We start from the raw sequence: 19292 nt of genomic DNA on the forward strand, positions 1-19292 counted from the left end.
AGTTTAAGTCAAGGCAACACAGTTCGGGCCACCAGCAATACCTATAGGTATTCCAATAAAGGTACTCCAAAATAAAAGTATTCCAGTAAAGGTATTCCAATAAAGGTAATCCAGGGCCACAGCAGCAAAATTTTCACAAGTTTTTCGGAGGCGAGATACGACCACAAAAACAACAATTCTCGCACAGTGAGACACAAAAAGTTTTCTTCATTCAAAGTTGCTTTTTTTTTTTTTGGCTCAAAGTCAAAACAAAAATTTTTGCTACTGTGGGCAAGCAAACCCGCCTCCCACAAACAGCGAATACAAAATTTGTTCGTACAACGAACACAAAAAAAACTCGCCAAGGAAATCGAAGATGCCACACCGCTGGACAACAATTTACTAAAAAAATAAATAGAAGCAATAAATTGCTGCCCAGCTGAGCAACAAAAACGACTTACCCCGGCGAATTCTTCAATTTTTCCTTCTATAGACAGAGCCGAAAACCATGTCTATCTTCGTTCACAGCAAGTAGCCAGTCTGACGCACATGCGCAGTGAGCAAACCGGAAGTAAGCAAGCTACTTACCATATAGCCACTCCTACGCTTATATGAGCAGATTGTGAAAAGGTTCAAATTCCTCTCACAACTGGTAAATAATTCTGAAACTGATGAGGGCAACATTAGATTTACAATATCATTACAAGGATGATATTGACTACAAATTTGTACACAAGTAATATCAGTTCAAAGAGTATTTGCAGCTTAGACAAACATACCATTCAAGATGCAATGCACAAAAATTCTTCAGTTTATTTCTGAGCAACACTTTACTGAAATGGTCCATAATATTACTATTGCACTCAGCATTTCTCCCCTTCTGCTGCCCTGTTAGTACAGGTGAAAAAACTCATACAGTGACATGGTGCACCTACAATACCTATCATGAACTGTAAGACAGAAAAGAATTTCAAAGCTATTCTTTACCAAGAATAAATTTTGGTCTATTATGGTTGAAGTGTGCTTTAATTCTTTATCCATATTGCCTCTAGAAAATAACATTACAAGGAAGTACTTGTATGACAAAAATTTGGGTAAATATGTTGCTAGATAAAAAAGAAACTATACAATGTGTTTCTTGTAGCATGTATTCTCACAGCTGTTTAAAATAAAAGATTACAGTAACACTGATTTTTGCTAAATTTTATTTCATCAGTCTATGATGCATTAAGCATGTATATAAATAACCCTTAATTTACAATCATTCCACAACTTGAAAACTATGACGTATATGAAATGGATGGCAAGACCTTTTGGGCCTTACTGAATGTTGCTACATTGTCCTTGGTTGTGAAGACACCTTCGTGACAGTTCAAGTTTCAAGGCCCCATGACAGAGTATGGTCGAATGATTAAGAGGTTCAGTTTGCAAATATGATGCTTCAAGTTCAATCTCATTGCATGACATCTAGGCCAAGTATCATTTTCTGTAACCTTGGGTTGACTCATACCTTGTGAATGAAACTGAGTAAACAAAAACTTTATAGAAACCTGACAGATGGATTGTATTTGTAATTCTTATACTGTGTGATGCCGATTGTGCTTAAGGGTTCTCATGCCTGTGAAATGCTCAACTTCCACAATGGGGATTCAATTGTTCAAACAACTGGATTACCTGCTCATTGAATTTACAAGTAAGTGGCTGAATATTCCACTTAAGAATGATACTAATGTCATAAGAATTTAGCGGCTTTGAGAGAACATGAAATAATTCTTTTTTGGAACGGTGAATCTTGAAGCAGATAATACGTGTGTTTGTGTGTGTGTGTGTGTGTGTGTGTAATTACAAGTCAAAATCTATATATTAATATGCTGAGGCCAAATGCATTGCATTGTCAAATGGTTAGTTGGAGGGAGAGGCAAAGAGCAAGAGAAAAAGGGAGAGAGAAATGTTAACAATGTGTGGCAGGGGGAAAGTAATAGTTATTACGCTAAGACTGAATGTGTGACACTTTCACTTGGTTAGTTCAAGGAAGAGGTGGAGAAAAAGAAGAATGTTAGCAATGAGAGGCAAGAGAAAGATGTTACTATTATGTTTGTGGCTGGTTAGTTGAAGAAAGAGGCAGAAAATAAAAAGCAAGAGACATAAGCATGTTAAGTGCAGGAGCATGTGGTATAGTTGAAATGAGAGGCCAAGGGAGGGTGAGAGAGAGTGGGTGTTGACCAAAAGGAATATGGGAATGGAAAGCAGTTACATGATTTTAAACATAGTATAATAGAATATTGTGAGAAACAATAAAAATTAAAATTTTATTCTTGTGACAGATTTTAATATTCAACAGTTTCTATATTTTCAATCTATCAATGCATCTATGCAGTTAAATAGTCATTGACAGATAGAAGATAGAAAAATAGATGGCTAGGTATCGTTAAATCAAAGTGAAATAACCTAAGCAAATAGTTTTGGATGTTACTTTTACATTTTAATGTGTAGCAACCCATGCTAGGGTACTACAATTATTTAGGTATTTCTTTTTCTTTTTTCTTTTTTTTTTTAGTTATTTGATCTAAATGTTTATGCATGCATCAGAAATGTTAGTAGAATATGATTGATCAATTCATTGATTGATAGATAGTAAGATAGATAAATAGACAGACAGACAGACAGACAGATAGATAGAGAGATAAATAGACAGACAGATAGATAGAGAGATAGATAGACAGACAGACAGATAGATAGATAGAATAATTGATAGATAGATAGATAAATAGACAGACAGATAGATAGATAGATTAATTGATTGATTGACTGATTGATTGATTGATTGCCCCTTCAATACTGGCTGTGTAGATTTTTACATCTTCTCAAAAATCAAATGTTTCTGAAAAATATACAATTTCATTAAGCAGTTTTCAAAATAATTGTGGAATTTCCACTGGTATAGCTAATATTAAATATTACTGAAAAGGAAAAAATGTTAATTGAAAGATCACCACAAGCACAACATGTTTTTGTTGTTATAACCTCAAATACTCTTACTCCACCCTTTAAAAAAAATCGAATGGAGAAAAAGATTTACTTTATATGTTCATTCTTGACTTTTTCAAAATAGTTGAGTATAAACTTTAGGTTAGTTAAAATATGTTCGTGACATATTTTAACTTTTAAAGATAAATTCTCATTTATGGTGCAGACCTTTATGCTAGCTTCTGCAGAGGGCTAACTGGACCTGCAGTCCAAAACTAAAGAAAGCAATAATAATAAAGCATTTATTGGTACCCTACCAATATGGTATTACTTTAAATTCAGTTTAAATGGAAAACTTGTAAGTTCACAAATTTTTGGAGTTCTTTTAAAATTTGTATTTTCAACTGTTAGCATATAACAAATCCTCATCCAGACCTGATTCCAATGCTGAATGTTCAAGAACCAAATGAAGAACAGATTTTCAATTCTAAGATCATCCTGATTCCAAAATGGTATATCTAGAGCAAGTGTAGACTGAGATACAGGGGTCCTAGATGGATGGAGAGACAGAATTTCACATTTATTATTATAGAAAAAGGGTGTCAAAACATTTATGGTACAATGTGTCAAAACACCCTCTCTGCTCAGTGTCCACCCCCCTAGCAGACTCCGAGATGTGTTTCCAGCTTCTTAGCCTTCCTTAGTAGGAGCTACCAAGGAGAGATAACCCCTGCAGATTCTAAAGCATAGCTTTATCTTAGAACAGTCAATATCAGTGACTTAGTGGTGCTCTTGGACTGCCTAGTCAAAATGGAGAATAAACAGAGAAATAGCAGCACCATACAGCGATAAGGAACAAATGAACTGTAGGTTAGTGAAAATATATTTGCAACATATTTTAACTTCTAAAGGCAAATTGAAAAACATATTTAAATTAATGCAAAGTTTGTTTCTTCCTCATCATTATTTAGTTGAGTATGAAATATCCAGTTAGAGCTTCACCTAATTGACCTTAAATGATTAAGTGAAAGGGGAGAGACAGAGAGTGAGAATGAGAGAGAGAGAAGGGTGAGGAGGAAACTGTATAAAAGTTGTTCCAATCAAATTCAAGTGCTGTATGGCTTCTGTGTGACCTATATGACATATTTGACCTGTGTCAAATGTGGATGACATGTCAGTGACAATTAGTGTACTGCGTCTGTTGGATATCCATTAACTGAGAGAATCTGGTCAATTCATTACATTCTTCATTTTTGCTTATATATATATATATATATATATATATATATATATATATATATATATTTTATTGTTGGTGACATCCTATGCCCAGCACAGAGTATTGTCAGTGAACAGGTTGTGGTCTCAAAGCAACGAAAATATTTTGGGAAATTAAATTTAAATGTTGAAGTAAATCTAATAGTTTTTGTGTGTTTTTAAATGGGTTATAAACACCATTCATGTTGCAATTGTTTTATATATATATATATATATATATATATATATATATATATATATATATATATATATATATATATATATATATTATATATATATATATGTATATATGCATATGTATATATATATATATATATATATATATATATATATATATATATATATATATATATATATATATATTTATACTATAATATATATATACATATATATATTATTTATATTATAATATATGTATACATATATATATATTATTTATATTATAATATATATATTATTTATATATATATATATATATATATATATATATCTACACACACATAAATATATATATATACATATATGTAAATATATTTTATAATTATATACATAATTATAACAAGGGGTCGGCTTATGCCTCACCATGCACTGTGAGAAATAGTCCTTTTTACTATCTTAAATCTCCAAGAATAACACACTTTATTGTAGGCAAGCAAAAGAAAAATAATGAATCGATAAACCTGACTAACTATGGACACGTTTCGAACTTAAAATAAAAGATAGTTTTACTTATTGTTCCTCTTCAGCATAGTATTTCGTACAAGTTCACAAGTGTTTCAAAATATGCATGCGATCAGCATCATCGAATGTCCGATATCTATCCACACTCATAAAAATATACTGCCAAGTATAATTCATATCTTTCTTTTATACCCACATGTAGTGTGTTAAGATCTAGACCACACTAAATGCCGTTTCGATCATGGAGTGAATTTATTCTTATATTATTTTAATGATAAAGGGTAAAATCAGTAATAATTTCACCAGGTAGCCAGTGCAGAAATAAAAACCTTTTATAAAATATCTTATAATTATATACATAATTATAACAAGGGGTCAGCTTATGCCTCACCTTACACTGCAAGAAATAGACGCTAAAGACCTTTTTACTACCTTCAAATCTCCCTTGTTTTAGGGTTGTACTGGATAAATTGTGAAAACAACTCTAACAGTTCAAATACTAGCAAATAAGCATACTCAATTTGATTTATACCAAATAATTTAAGAAAATGAATATATTATTGCCCTTGGCTATATATAAGGATTCCTTCCCAGGGCGAATGGGTCATTTCCATTGGTTTTTAAAATAAAATATATTAGATATATATGAGGATCCCTTCCAGGGGCCCTATTATCCATTTTTTCAACAATCTGAGAATACCACTTCAGACGTGAGTTCTATTCATGTGTCAAGTTTCATTAAAATCGATAAAATAATGTAAGCGTTAGCTAACAACTCCACAAACACACCCACAGACAGAATTTCCCACATACGTAGTAGATACATATATATGTATAAATACGTACACTATTTTATATGAAAAATATGTTGTGTACATAAATATATACACACATAATACATATATATACATATATATGCATATATATATATATGCATATATATATATATATATATATATATATATATATATATGTATATGTGTGTGTGTATATATATATATATATATATATATATAGCAATAAGAAAATGGAGGGGAATAGGTGGTATTGAATACCACCTATTAATCCCCTCCATTTTCTTATTGCTATATAAATTAATGGTAAAATAACTCTTTACCCACACCCATTTATTGTTCTTGGTAATGTAATTGCCATGCAATGAAAAAATACTAGTGTAATAATAATTGGGTATTCTTCCAGCAGTATATTGGATAGATATTATCCCTTAGTGGGTTGGATTCACGACCCCAAACTTTCTTGGATATATATGTATATACATATATATATATATATATATATATATATATATATATATATATATATATATATATATATATGTATGTATATATACACATACATATATATACATATATTTCATATATATATTTCATGGGAAGGCTGCAATCAGAAAACCACTACTTTCAAAAACAAACGTTGCAAAGCGTTTAGTATGGAGCAAAAACCCACAGAACTGGTCCCTAGAGCAGTGGAAGAATGTTATTTTCTTGGACGAGTCATCCTTTACCCTATTTCTGACCACCGGCCGAATATACGTGTGGAGACAGCCAAAAGAAGCATTTGACCCAGACTGCCTTCTTCCAACTGTTAATCATGGAGGACGATCTGTGATGATCTGGGTGTCTATATCTTGGAAATCCGCCAGCCCAATAGTTTCCCTCCACAGCAGAATTAATAGTCAAGACTTTTTAAGCATTTTATCTGATCAAATTCATCCTATGGTTGCGGAACTGTTTCTAGAGGGAAACGTAATCTTTCAGGATGATAATGCACTAATTCACACAGCTAAAGTTGTTACTGAATGGCACAAGGAACATTCTAGTGAAGTTGTACATCTTATCCAGCCACCACAGTCCCCAGATCTCAATATTATTGAACATTTATGATGCATTTTAGAAAAACAAGTAAGGAGTCAATATCCTCCACCATCATCACTACAAGAACTGGAGACTGTTTTAGCTGAAGAATGGACAAAAATCCCTTTGGAAACAATTCAAACTTTGTACAAGTCCATACCTCTTAGAACTCAAGCTGTAATCACTGCCAAATTTGTTTAAAATTTTAAGTTGTTTCCATTATTTTGTCCAACACCTGTATATATACACACACATCATCATCATCATCATCATCGTTTAACGTCCGCTTTCCATGCTAGCATGGGTTGGACGATTTGACTGAGGACTGGTGAAACCGGATGGCAACACCAGGCTCCAATCTAATTTGGCAGAGTTTCTACAGCTGGATGCCCTTCATACATTCCCTCAATACACACAAGAGAAAAAAGCTAGGTCAGTTCCTCCTCAACTTTTTGTGAACTCTTAAATATATTTCCTGGATATATATATACATATTTTACCAAATCCTTTTTGTTATAACAACGTTGTAAACTGTTTCAAACATATTCTTATTATTATTATTATCAAAGAATGTATATATGTATTTTGATACTTAAACTGTTTCTAACATTTTCTATTATTATCAAAGAATATGTATATGTATTTTTCCATATATGTATTTTCATACTTACAATTTTTAACATTTTCATCTTATTATCAGAGAATGTGTGATAATCAGTATGTAACACTACAAAGCTCATACAAAGCTTTATACTTTAAATATATTCCTCTTATTATCATCAAAGAATGTATATATGCATTTTAATACTCAAACTGTTTTTTAACATTTTCTATTATTCTCAAAGACTTTTGATAATCTTTTTCTAAAAAAGTGAAACCGGTTAAGTAAATAAATATCTTTAAAATAAGTGCATTTTCAAACCTTCTTTCATATATATATATATATATATACACACACACACATGTATACACATATGTGAGAAGAAGTGTGTATCTCTGCATTCTCATCCACAAAGATATAGAAGAGTAAAGACCCTCTCCAGTGCCCGAATGACCATGGGATTGCACCTAGAAAGTTCCCCTCCGAGGCACAAGTCTGGGCAAGGTTGTTTATAATAGGCCAGCAGTTACCCATGCATACCAGCCTCCCCTCTCCATGCCACCGATGTTATTCAAGGGAAAAGCAAAGGCCAATGCAGCTTGGTACCAGTATGTATATATATATATATATAGCCTTTCTACTTTGTCCCTTCATCTCTTCCCCTCGTTTTCGCTGTCACCCTCCCATCCCCTCTCTTGCTGAATTTTTCCTCTACCTGCTGCTGTCACATGACCTGCAACCAGCTGCCATTTCTCTTCCTTTCTTACATTGGTCCCGAACTGACCAGTTGCAAATTCTCTGTCTCTCTATCCTTTAGGATATTTTCTAAGCACTACCCACTATTCTCGTCCTCTTGGTTCTAAGGTTATATTCTACTTGACTGTTTGTCCTTATCCACCATCTTAAATCACACTCTGTGTCATTTTGATTTGTTTTGTTTTGTTTGCTTTCGGCCCTGAATTATCCGCAAAAAGAATTTTTTTGTGGGCCCCACCAATTATGAAACTCTCAGTCTTTTCATTAAAGGTATGAAACTGTATATTAGCTATTGGGTGATAACTGATGAAAAATTAGGGACCTTCTATGTTTGTCTCCCGTCCCATTTTCTACTCAGTATATATTATGTCGTATGTTTATTTACCATACATTTTTTCATTTATTAAGTAATTAAGTAATGGAACACAACACAGACCAAATTTGTGTTAACAAGTAAATTTATATATATATACATATATATATATATATATATAATGGCGGTCACCAATCAAATTTTACATGTGTGTTAAAACAATGGTCGAATTCTGGATGCAATACAATAAACTGATGGCAAGGTGCCATTGCAACATGGAACATATTGGAAGCTAATCTGAAATCATCTTGATGTGATAAACAGCATGGATAAATGACCAAAGATCACACATTTGCACCTGAGTAAAACAAAAAAATGGGCTTGTATGTAGTTTGTAGAGAAAATGGTAATCATATCTACATGAAGAACTAACAACCAAGGCGAATATGTACTGGAAGAGGGAAAACAAAAAACGATGATAAATGGGAGAAATAAAATAAGACCCTTGAAAGACTCCCAGAATGAAATCTTAGGCTTAAAAGAAATGAAGCTAGTATGTTCTACTAGATGCGTAATGTCAGTGTGCATACACGATGGGGTATAAACGCCCCGAAAGAAAAGTTGGACATATGAAGCATCAGTTCTAGTGTGCAAGAGAGAGACGACTGTGCTTGTATGGTCATGTAATGCATATGGATGAAGACAGGTGTGCGAAAAAGTGTCACACCCTAACAATGGAGGGAACCTGTGGAAAAGGTAGACCCAGGAAGACATGGGATGAGATGGTGAAGCATGACCTTTGAACGTTGGGCCTCACAGAGGCAATTATAAGTGACCAAGACCTTTGGGGATATGCCATGCTTGAGAAGACCCGGCAAGTCAAGTGAGATTATAGTTGTTGCCAATGCCAGTTTTGCATAACTGGCCCGTTTAAAAGCACCCTTCAATCATTGGGGAATATGCCATGCTTGTGAAAACCTATTGAACCGAGGGAAATTATAGCCGTGGCTGATGTCAGTGCTACCTGACTAGCATCTGTGCCAGTGACATGTAAAAAGCACCATTTGAGCATGGCCAATGCCAGTGCTGCCTGATTGGCACCCGTGCTGATGGCACATGATATAGCCCATTCAAGCATGGCCAATACCAGTGCTGCCTGACTGGCAGCCATGTCAGTGACATGTAAGAAGCACCATTTGAGCGTGGCTGATACTAGTGCCTCCTGACTGGCTCTTGTGCCAGTGGCACATAAAAGCACCCACTACACTCTCAGAGTGGTTGGCATTAAGAAGGGCATCCAGTTGTTGCTTCTGCTAAATATTAATAAAAATATTTATGCATATATATACATATATATGCACACACACATATAAAGAAAAGACAATCTGATTGTCTGAAGACAAGAGAATAGCTGTGGATAAGAGATTTTGCATCAATATATGTCATTAGCATGACGTTAACTGTACCTTAATGCATGTCATTAGTTGTACCTTATCTGCAGCAGTTAGACAGGTAAAAAAAAAAATGAGTAGAACATATTTATGACCTGGGTAATTTGTATAAATGAAATTAAAATGAGCTGAGAGTGGCCAGTGACATATATTCCAACAGCAAAGACAAATCTGAGTGTGAGTACAGGTGTAGGACTGGCCATGTGGTTAAGGATTTCACTTCCCAACCACATGGTTCCGGGTTCAATCCTACTGCACAGCAACTTGAGTAAGTGCCTTCTACCATAGCCTCAGGCCAACCAAAGCCTTGTGAGTAGTGTTGATAGATGGAAACTAAAAGAAGCCTATTGTATATATGCATGCCTGTGTTTGTGTCTCCTTGTCTTGACATCCTGTGATAGCTGTAAATAAGTGTTTGTCATTCAAACCAGGGAATTCATTTTTCAGTATTTTGTAAAGACATAACTGGCTTCGGGGAAACAAGTAACGGTTGGCAATGACTGACGAAGATCTACCTCAACAAATTAGTCTGACTCATGCAAGCATGGATGTTAAGTGATGATGATGAGTTACAGGCATGGCAAGATAAGCGTAGGCATAGCTATGTGGTAAAAAGCTTGCTTCCCATCTACATGGTTCTGGGTTCAATCTCACTGCATGGCACCTTGTGCAAGTGCCTTCTACTATAGCTTTGGGTCGACCAAAGCTTTGTGAGTGGATTTGGTAGATGGAAACTGAAAGAAGCCCACCATATATATCATCATCATCATCGTTTAACGTCCGCTTTCCATGCTAGCATGGGTTGGACGATTTGACTGAGGACTGGTGAAACCGGATGGCAACACCAGGCTCCAATCTAATTTGGCAGAGTTTCTACAGCTGGATGCCCTTCCTAACGCCAACCACTCAGAGAGTATATATATATATATATATATTTATAAGTGTGTGTGTTTTTGTGTCTGTATTTGTCCTCCACCACTACTATCACTTGACAAACTGATGTTAGTGTGTTTACACCCCCATAACTTAATGGCAAAAGATACCAATAGAATAAGTACTAGACTTAAAAAAATAAGTCAGTTTCTTTGACTAAAACCTTTCAAGGCGTGCTCCAGCATGGCTGCAGTCAAAATGACTGAAACAAGTAAAAGAATAAACGAATAAAAGAATGATGATAATTTTTGATGATAAAATAAATTTTTGATTCATTAAAATTATCTCCCTCTCCAGAGACAATCAATTTCATAGTGGCAACAGCCATGCTGATGACATTTACTGAGGTAGAAATACATATCCACAGCTGTTCTCTCATCGTCAAAACATTCCTTGTTGAGATTATCTCCGTTTCTCATCGAGAGTAAGTATCAATTACCACCAAGCAATTGGTCTACCCTCACTGGAAGGGAATGGTATTAATGAAGAAAACCAATCCTTGAGCAAAAGAGATGAGGACAAAGCTGACAAGGAAGAACTAGTGGAGGGTTGTTGTAGCATCTTGTGTCCTTTACACAGTTCAACTTCCCTTAATTTGACCTCAAAAAGGTCTGTTCCGGTGGTTATAGATTAAAGTTAATTGATACAGTACTAAGTTTCCGTCTCCCACGTTTTTGCCTGAATTCCAGGAACTTTGAAGCCTATCTTTAATTGGTCTTTACCCAAGGGTTAATGCACTGAAGAGGATTTGATGAGAACAGGGATGAGTTTGATCAACTGAAGGGATATCTCCAAAACTGAGAGAAAAACAGTCAGAATGCTGTATACTGTATTCAAAACAGTGTTGCTATTTACAATGATTCCCCTGTTTAAAAATATGCTGAATACATGAATTGATTTTGTTGTCAATGCATTACCACAGGAGGATTTCACAATCAGAGATACGTGTTAGTGTTTTAACTTTATCTTTTTCTTGTTTGAGTCATTAGACTTCAGCCATGCTGGAGCACTGCCTTGAAACATTTCTTTATTAGTTGAATGACTAATAAAGCCTGGTACTTATTCTATCAGTCGCTTTGCTGAAACTTTAAGTTACGGGGATGTAAACACCCTGACACCGGTTGTCAATTAGTGGTGGTGGGAAAATATTGACACAAAGACACACACACACACATGTGTATATATATATATATAACTATACATATATATATATAGTCTTTTATTTTTTTATTGTTTTATTCTTTAATTTTTCAGTCATTTGACTGCACCCATGCTGGGGCAACGCCTTGAAGGATTTTTAGTTGAACAAATCAACCCTAGGACTTCTTTTTTAAGCCTAGTACTTATTCTATCGGTCTTTTGTTGAACTGCTAAGTTACAGGGATGTAAACTCACCAACACTGGTTGTCAATTGGTGATTGGGGTACAAATACAGACACACACACATAAATATATATATACATACATAGACAATGGGTTTCTTTCAGTTTCTGTCTACCAAATCCACACACAAGGCTTGGATCAGCCCAAGGCTATGAAAGAAGATACTTGCCCAAGGTGCTATGCAATAGGACTGAACCCAGAACCATGTGGTTGGGAAGCAAGCTTCTTACCACACAGCCACACCTGTATCTATCTATCTATCTATCTATATATATATATATATATATATATATATATATATATATATATATATATATATATATATATATATATATATATATATATATATATATATATATATATATATATATATATATATATATATATATATATATATATATATATATATATATATATATATATATATATATATATATAACTTTTATAAGTAATATTCTAAAAGAAATATTCTAAAAGAATATATAACTGAACTTATGTTGAGTGCTCAATTATCTTGAGCAAATAAATGTGTATATATGTGTTTTTATATTATTAATAAATTGATAAACTCATCAATAATATATTCAGGAAATCAATATTTAATATTTTGAAAGACATACATCCAACATGACACGGCAACATAATAAATTTAAAATTTAAAATATAAATATACGAAATATAAATATCAATATATATAAAAATCTGAATATAGATAAATATATGTGTGAATATATATGCGTATAAAAATGTATGCGTAATTAGGCATGAATATTGTAAAGTCTAAAATATAAAATATAAAGGAACCTAAAATTTAAAGAGTTAAATATTCTAACAAAAACTATTTATTTGCAATATTCTGAAATCTAGCTAAATTTAAAATTTAATGTTAAATATTCGCGGTGGATGAATTTTCAAAATTGGATCGGATTTATAGGATTACCAACACGTCTAATAGCAGGATGAATTTTGCCGAGGTCTTCTATACATTTAGAAAAAAAATATATATACCAATTCTTATACAAATAAGTGTTTAACACTTGAAATTTCAACAAAGGATGAAAGGAATGAACTTTACATATTTCAGAAGGATTAATTTGACAATTTATAGAAAGGACAGTATATATTTTATTATTATTTTTAATTTTTTAATATTTCTAATGTTTTAATATTATATATATATACTATTGGTTCTTAATGCATCTCTGAAGAGCGGAATTACTGATAATAAGATGATCTTTAGATCACTTTGTGATTATAGTAATATCTGCGAAATGATCGTAAGATATTTAACTCTTTAAATCTTAGGTTCCTTTATATTTTAGATTTTAGACTTTACAATATTCATGCCTAATTACGCATAAATTTTTATACGCATATATATTCACACATATCATCATCATCATCATCATCATCATCATTTAACATCCGCTATTTATCTATATTCAGATTTTTATATATATTGATATTTATATTTCGTATATTTATGCTTTAAATTTTAAATTTATTATGTTGCCGTGTCATGTTGGATGTATGTTTTTCGAAATATTAAATATTGATTTCCTGATTATATTATTGATAAGTTCATGAATTTATTAATAATATAAAAACACATATATACACACACACATATATATATATATATATATATATATATATATATATATATATATATATATATATATAATGGGCTTCTTTTAGTTTCCATCGAGCAGATCCACTCACAAGGGTTTGGTTGGCTCAATATTATAGTAGAAGACACTCACCCAAGGTGCCACACAGTGGGACTGAATCTGCAACACTTTAAGGAGTTAGATGAAAATCAGTCATTAAAAAAGAGTCATAGAATGAAATTTTGATGCGAATTTCAAACTCAATGTTGGATGAAGTACTGAAGGACAATCTCAGAAGATGGAGTACTTAAGGATGACCCAAGGATGCTGAACATTTCAGACAAGATGAAAAAAAATTGAGAAACCTGGCACCTTGCTGTACTCAAGAAAACCCATCCTTCACAATAGAAGTGTTAAGGCCACTGGTGAAGAGGATTAGCCTGCAAGAGTCATTTGCCGGTGCCACATAAAAAGCAACCATGCTGGTGCTACATAAAGGCACTTATGCCAGTGGAATGTTAAAAGCACCCAGCACACACTGTAAAGGGGTTGGCATTAGGAAGAGCATCCAGCGGTAGAAACGAACCCTAATCAGACTGGAACCTGTACAGCTTCCCAGATATAGTCAGACCATTCAACTCATACCAGCATGGAAAACTGATGTTAAAGGATGATGATGGTAATGATGATGCTGTATTGGGTGGTACATGTGATCTGTTACATTGCTTAATACCACCACCCAACACCCTTAAGTGCTTTTGGCAAACTCTACTCTATTGCAAGCATTTTGGAAGGTTTCTGATTTCAGGATAACTTCCTCCCACCATTCCTCAAACCAGTCTTGGAGGCCCTGTTAAGGGTAATGGGCACTGCTTTTTCTCTTAACTAAAATCTATATAATAATCTGCTTGTTTGTTTACCTGTTATACTTTTGTTAGTTACTGAGATGGAGGTGAAGTGAGTGAGGGGTGGAGTAAAAGTGAGAGAGAGAGGGGGAGAAAGAGGAGAGAGTGAGTAGAGAAGAAAGAAGTGAGGAAGAAGTATAGAAAGATGTATAATAAAGCCAAATGCATCACATGGTTATTTGAAAGGAGAGGTGAAGAATGAGAGAAAAGAGGGAGAGAGAAGTGTTAACAGCATGTTGTAGAGTGGAGAAGAAAAGGCAAAGAGAAAGAGATATGTTTAGGATACAATATTTAGCAAAGGTGATGTTCTGATGATCAGGTTAAAGAAAGACAGAGAGAGAGAGAGAGAGAGAGAGAGAGTGAGTGAGAGTGAGAGAGTGACAGAGAGAGTGACAGAGAGAGAGAGAGAGAGAGATGGACAGAGGGAGGCAGTTACATTAAGAAAGAGAGAGGCAGATAGTGTTTGTATCGTAAGAGTAGAGATACAGTGACAGCAAGAAAAAGTAAACAGCTGGACTGAAATGAAATGAGCTTTTTTACTGAAAACTAGCGTTTATAATGATGATGATGGTGGTGGTGGTGGTGGTGTGTTGATAGTAGAAAGTATTTTTTCATTGAACTAAGTGTATATATTTGTTCACACTTTATGCTTTAGTTTGTTAGACAGGAAGAGGAGGAGATGGAGTGAGAGAGACAGGAAGAGGGAATGCAAGAGTGAATGAGAGAGCAGAGGCAGCTGATGCATCGTGAAGAGAAAGAGAGAAATGTTAAAGGCATGAAGAGGGGAATTGCATGGTTAAAAAGTTTGTTGAAGAGGAAGAGAGAAAGAGAGAAATATAGTGCTTAGCAGGGGTGGGGGGAATTTTAAAATGAAATCATATATTAATGTGACTGGAAGCGAAATAACTGGAATCAAAATAATGCTGATCATCCTTTCTCAATCTTTTTTGTTCTGTGGAATTTCCAGAGGTCCCACTAGTATTACTAAAAGAGACATTCCAATTAGGCACAGCAGAGGGGTTAATAAGTTTGACCAATTCCTCATGAGTGAATGTTATAGATGCATGCTGTGTGGGAGCCAGTTGTACCCATACAGTAATCCCTCGACATCACGGGTGTTACATTCCAAAACCCCGCTTGATAGGTGAAAATTTACGAAGTAGAAACAGAACTGTACTGTGTATTTTTTCAATATTTTTATAATTTGTATATATTTATTTTATTATAAATGCAAAACAACACCATGGAGGAATCGATATAAGCTTAAATAATAAACCACGATAGGTGAGCCACGATATGGTGAAGGAATACTGTATATACATACGTACTTACTTACCTACCTACATGCATGGATAGGTGGATGGACGGGCAGGTGGGTGGTTACGTATGTATGTACATGATGGCCATCTGCTCATGACCGAGGAAGACCATTGCCGACCTTCAGGAACATTGTGTGCTCTAGGACTAACTTATATTTTGCATTTGCAGCTCCGTTGGTGGCTAAAGTGCCCTGCTCTTGACAAGCATACATGACTCCAAACATTGCAAATCAAGCTTTCCCCATTCACTACACTGGCAGCGTGCAGCACGCTTTAATTATTCATGCAGAATATGTGCTCTTTCAAAGCTGTCAACCCCCTCCTTAACCTGCTTCCTACACTGGTAGCAATGACAGGTACTGCTCTCCCAGTCGGTCTCCTGCATATCACAAGCCTTTAATGAGGACTTCACACATACATACATTGTGTAAGCGGAACACTAAAACTATGCAAGACTTCTCAAGTTTAAAACGTGACACTGTTTTTGTTATCTACATTCCAAAAATGGAGCTTCGTATTTTTGTTAGAAACCAACTCCTTCTCCAGAGAAAGAATTTAAACAATTAAACACTGAAAAGAACATACATACACATGTGTGTGTGTGTGTGTGTGTGTGTGTGTGTGTGTGTGTGTGTGTGTGTGTGTGTGTGTGTGTGTGTGTGTGTGTGTGTGTGTGTGTGTGTGTGTGTGTGTGTGTGTGTGTGTGTGTGTGTGTGTGTGTGTTCTGAGTTGTCTTATACAGATCTGAGTAAATCTGCTTCGGATTAATAATTGTATGACCTGATCCAGTTCCTGTTTTACTCTATTGTGCTAGTTGTGTGTACACAAGTATAATCCTGTAGCGTCAGTCACTTATATTTAACATTTACTCATTCTTTTATTCTATTGTGCTAGATGTAAATATATTATGTGGAGGCGCAATGGCCCAGTGGTTAGGGCAGCAGACTTGCGGTTGGAGGATCACGGTTTCGACTCCCAGACCGGGCGTTGTGTGTGTTTATTGAGCGAAAACACGGCAGGGGGTGGTGGCGACCCCTGTTGTACTCTTTCGTCCCAACTTTCTCTCACTCTTTCTTTCTGTTTCTTGAGTAAAGCTGCGATGGATTGGTGTTCTGTCCAGCTGGGTGGGGGAACACATACACCATAGAAACCGGGAAACCGGGCCCATGAGCCTGGCTAGGCTTTAAAAGGGTGCATAAATGAATAAAATAAATATATGTATAAACTTGTAGCTGATACATCAGTTACTTGGATGTACTTAACAATTACTACTTTTTTATTCTATTGAGCAAGTAATAAGTCTATTGAAAACAGCTGAAAAGGGGGTGTTATCATCATCATCATCATCATCACTGCCACACTCTGCCAGTGCTACACCACTATCACCATCATTATCATTGTTGTCATCGTTTTAGAGTCCCTTTTCCATGCTTGCCTGGTTCGAACAGAGTTTATTGATGCAGGGTTCATCTATAGTTGGATGTCCATTGCTAATCCTCACCTGTTAAAATGCTAATGATAGATTCCTGTGGAGTAAAAAATCTGTTAGACTGAGGTAAAGGGCTGGTAATAGTATTTGTACAATAGAAAGAAAGAGAGAGAGAGAGATCCAAATGAACACCATTGCCACACACACATACACACACGCACACACACACACAATCAGGTGACAATTAGCTGTGTGATGTGTGTGAGAAAATGGCAGTATGTGTATATGTGTGCATGTCTTAGCATTTGTAGTGTATATGAGTGCATGTGTGTATGTGTCAGTAGTGTGTTTGACTTTCTCTCTCTCTCTCTCTCTCTCACTGTTAGCTCTTTTACTCGTTTCAGTCATTTAACTGTGGCTATGCTGGAGCACCACTTTTAGCTGAGCAAATCGACCCCAGAGCTTATTCTTTGTAAGCCTAGTACTTATTCTATCAGCCTCTTTTACCAAATCGCTAAGTTATGGGGATGTAAACACACCAGCATCGGTTGTCAAGCGATGGTGGGGGGGGGACATCTATTCTATTCTATTATCTAAATACTAGTTTCAAATTTTGGCACAAGGCCAGCAATTTTGGGGGAGGGGTGCTTATTTTATTGACCCCCCCCCCCCAAAAAAAAACGATAAAAGGCAAAGTCAACTTCAGCAGATTCTATCACCAAAATATTAATAACTGTCTTCTTAACTTCCTTTGTAAAATGTGTGCAACGTTATGTTCTGAAAAAGGAGTTTTTCCAACTATCAATATATTAATAATAATAATAATAATAATAATAATAATAATAATAATTAATTCGTTTTATTGGCCACAAGGGCTAATATCAATTAAAAACATATAAGGCCAAAGACAGGACGAAGGTTACAAAAGGTTTTGTCCGAAAAGGTAGGAAAGTTCGTCTAAAACGGAGGAAGAAAACGGAGAAAGATATAATAAATAAATAGATAAATAAATAGATAAATAAATAAGTAGAACTCCCAAAGGGGGAGGCACTTCGAAAAAGGAAAGGTTACACGTGGAAAAACATATAAAACCATGGGAGCCTGGTCAGAAAAAATAAGAAAGGGGTATAGAGCCCTTTCTCTTTTTACATTACCTTTTTTTTATCTACAGGTGTATTCTCAGAATTGGTCTGTTTATACTGGCCATTCTTCCAACAATCACCCATCTTTCGACGAATTTGCTATGAGACAGCACTTCCCTCTCTACTCTCATCTTCCTTTTCAAGTGGAACTTGAAAAAGTTGATGAGGCCTTGGCCAAAGAGGAAAGTGTCTGTCTTTAGCCCTTTCAAACGGGTCCACCATATCACCTCTTTCGCTACAGCCACTAGGCATAGGAAAATTGCCTTGCCCTCCTGGTTAAAGGAGGTCAGCGGGTCAATTCTCACGATGGATTCAGCTGATAGCCGGATCCGTCCTACACGTGACAGTAGCTGTTCGATATAGACCCACAGGTCAGCAATACTCGGGCACTGGACGAGTGCGTGCAGAACGGTTTCATTGTCCTGAGCGCACCTCGGGCAGGCCCGGTTGACGGCACTTCTGTGTCGGTAGAGTTTATCTCGAACAGGTAGCGCACCTCAGTAGCACTGCCAGGCGAGGGACCTTTGGAAATTATCCATGGGCCCCGGCCCTAAAGTTCTCCTGAACAGACTGTTTAGAGTTTCCCCGAGAACGTCGTCGCACTTTTCTCCCACTAACCCTCTAGAGTGGAGCTACTGCCGATCGCACTGCCCGCCTGACGGAGGGCGGTG

At 35.3% G+C, this 19292-nt stretch overlaps 1 protein-coding gene and 1 long non-coding RNA gene across 2 annotated transcripts in view; one reads left to right on the forward strand and one right to left on the reverse strand.

Moving 5' to 3' along the window:
- The first annotated feature begins 3686 nt into the window (after positions 1-3686).
- The window catches only part of LOC149130344 (uncharacterized), a 74101-nt gene continuing 58495 nt past the window's right edge, over positions 3687-19292 (forward strand). The window contains exon 1 of the long non-coding RNA XR_016239056.1: positions 3687-3816. This is a non-coding gene — a long non-coding RNA (uncharacterized LOC149130344). The remainder of the gene's footprint in view (positions 3817-19292) is intronic.
- Positions 18323-19292, reverse strand: part of LOC106868304 (translation machinery-associated protein 16) — a 59725-nt gene continuing 58755 nt past the window's right edge. The window contains exon 7 of the mRNA XM_089345568.1: positions 18323-18436. Coding sequence (XP_089201694.1) covers positions 18361-18436 — 76 coding nt within the window. The 3' untranslated portion in view covers positions 18323-18360. The remainder of the gene's footprint in view (positions 18437-19292) is intronic.

The sequence above is a fragment of the Octopus bimaculoides genome, chromosome 29 (assembly GCF_046866305.1).
Source record: "Octopus bimaculoides isolate indiv1 chromosome 29, ASM4686630v1, whole genome shotgun sequence".
NCBI lineage: Eukaryota > Metazoa > Mollusca > Cephalopoda > Octopoda > Octopodidae > Octopus > Octopus bimaculoides.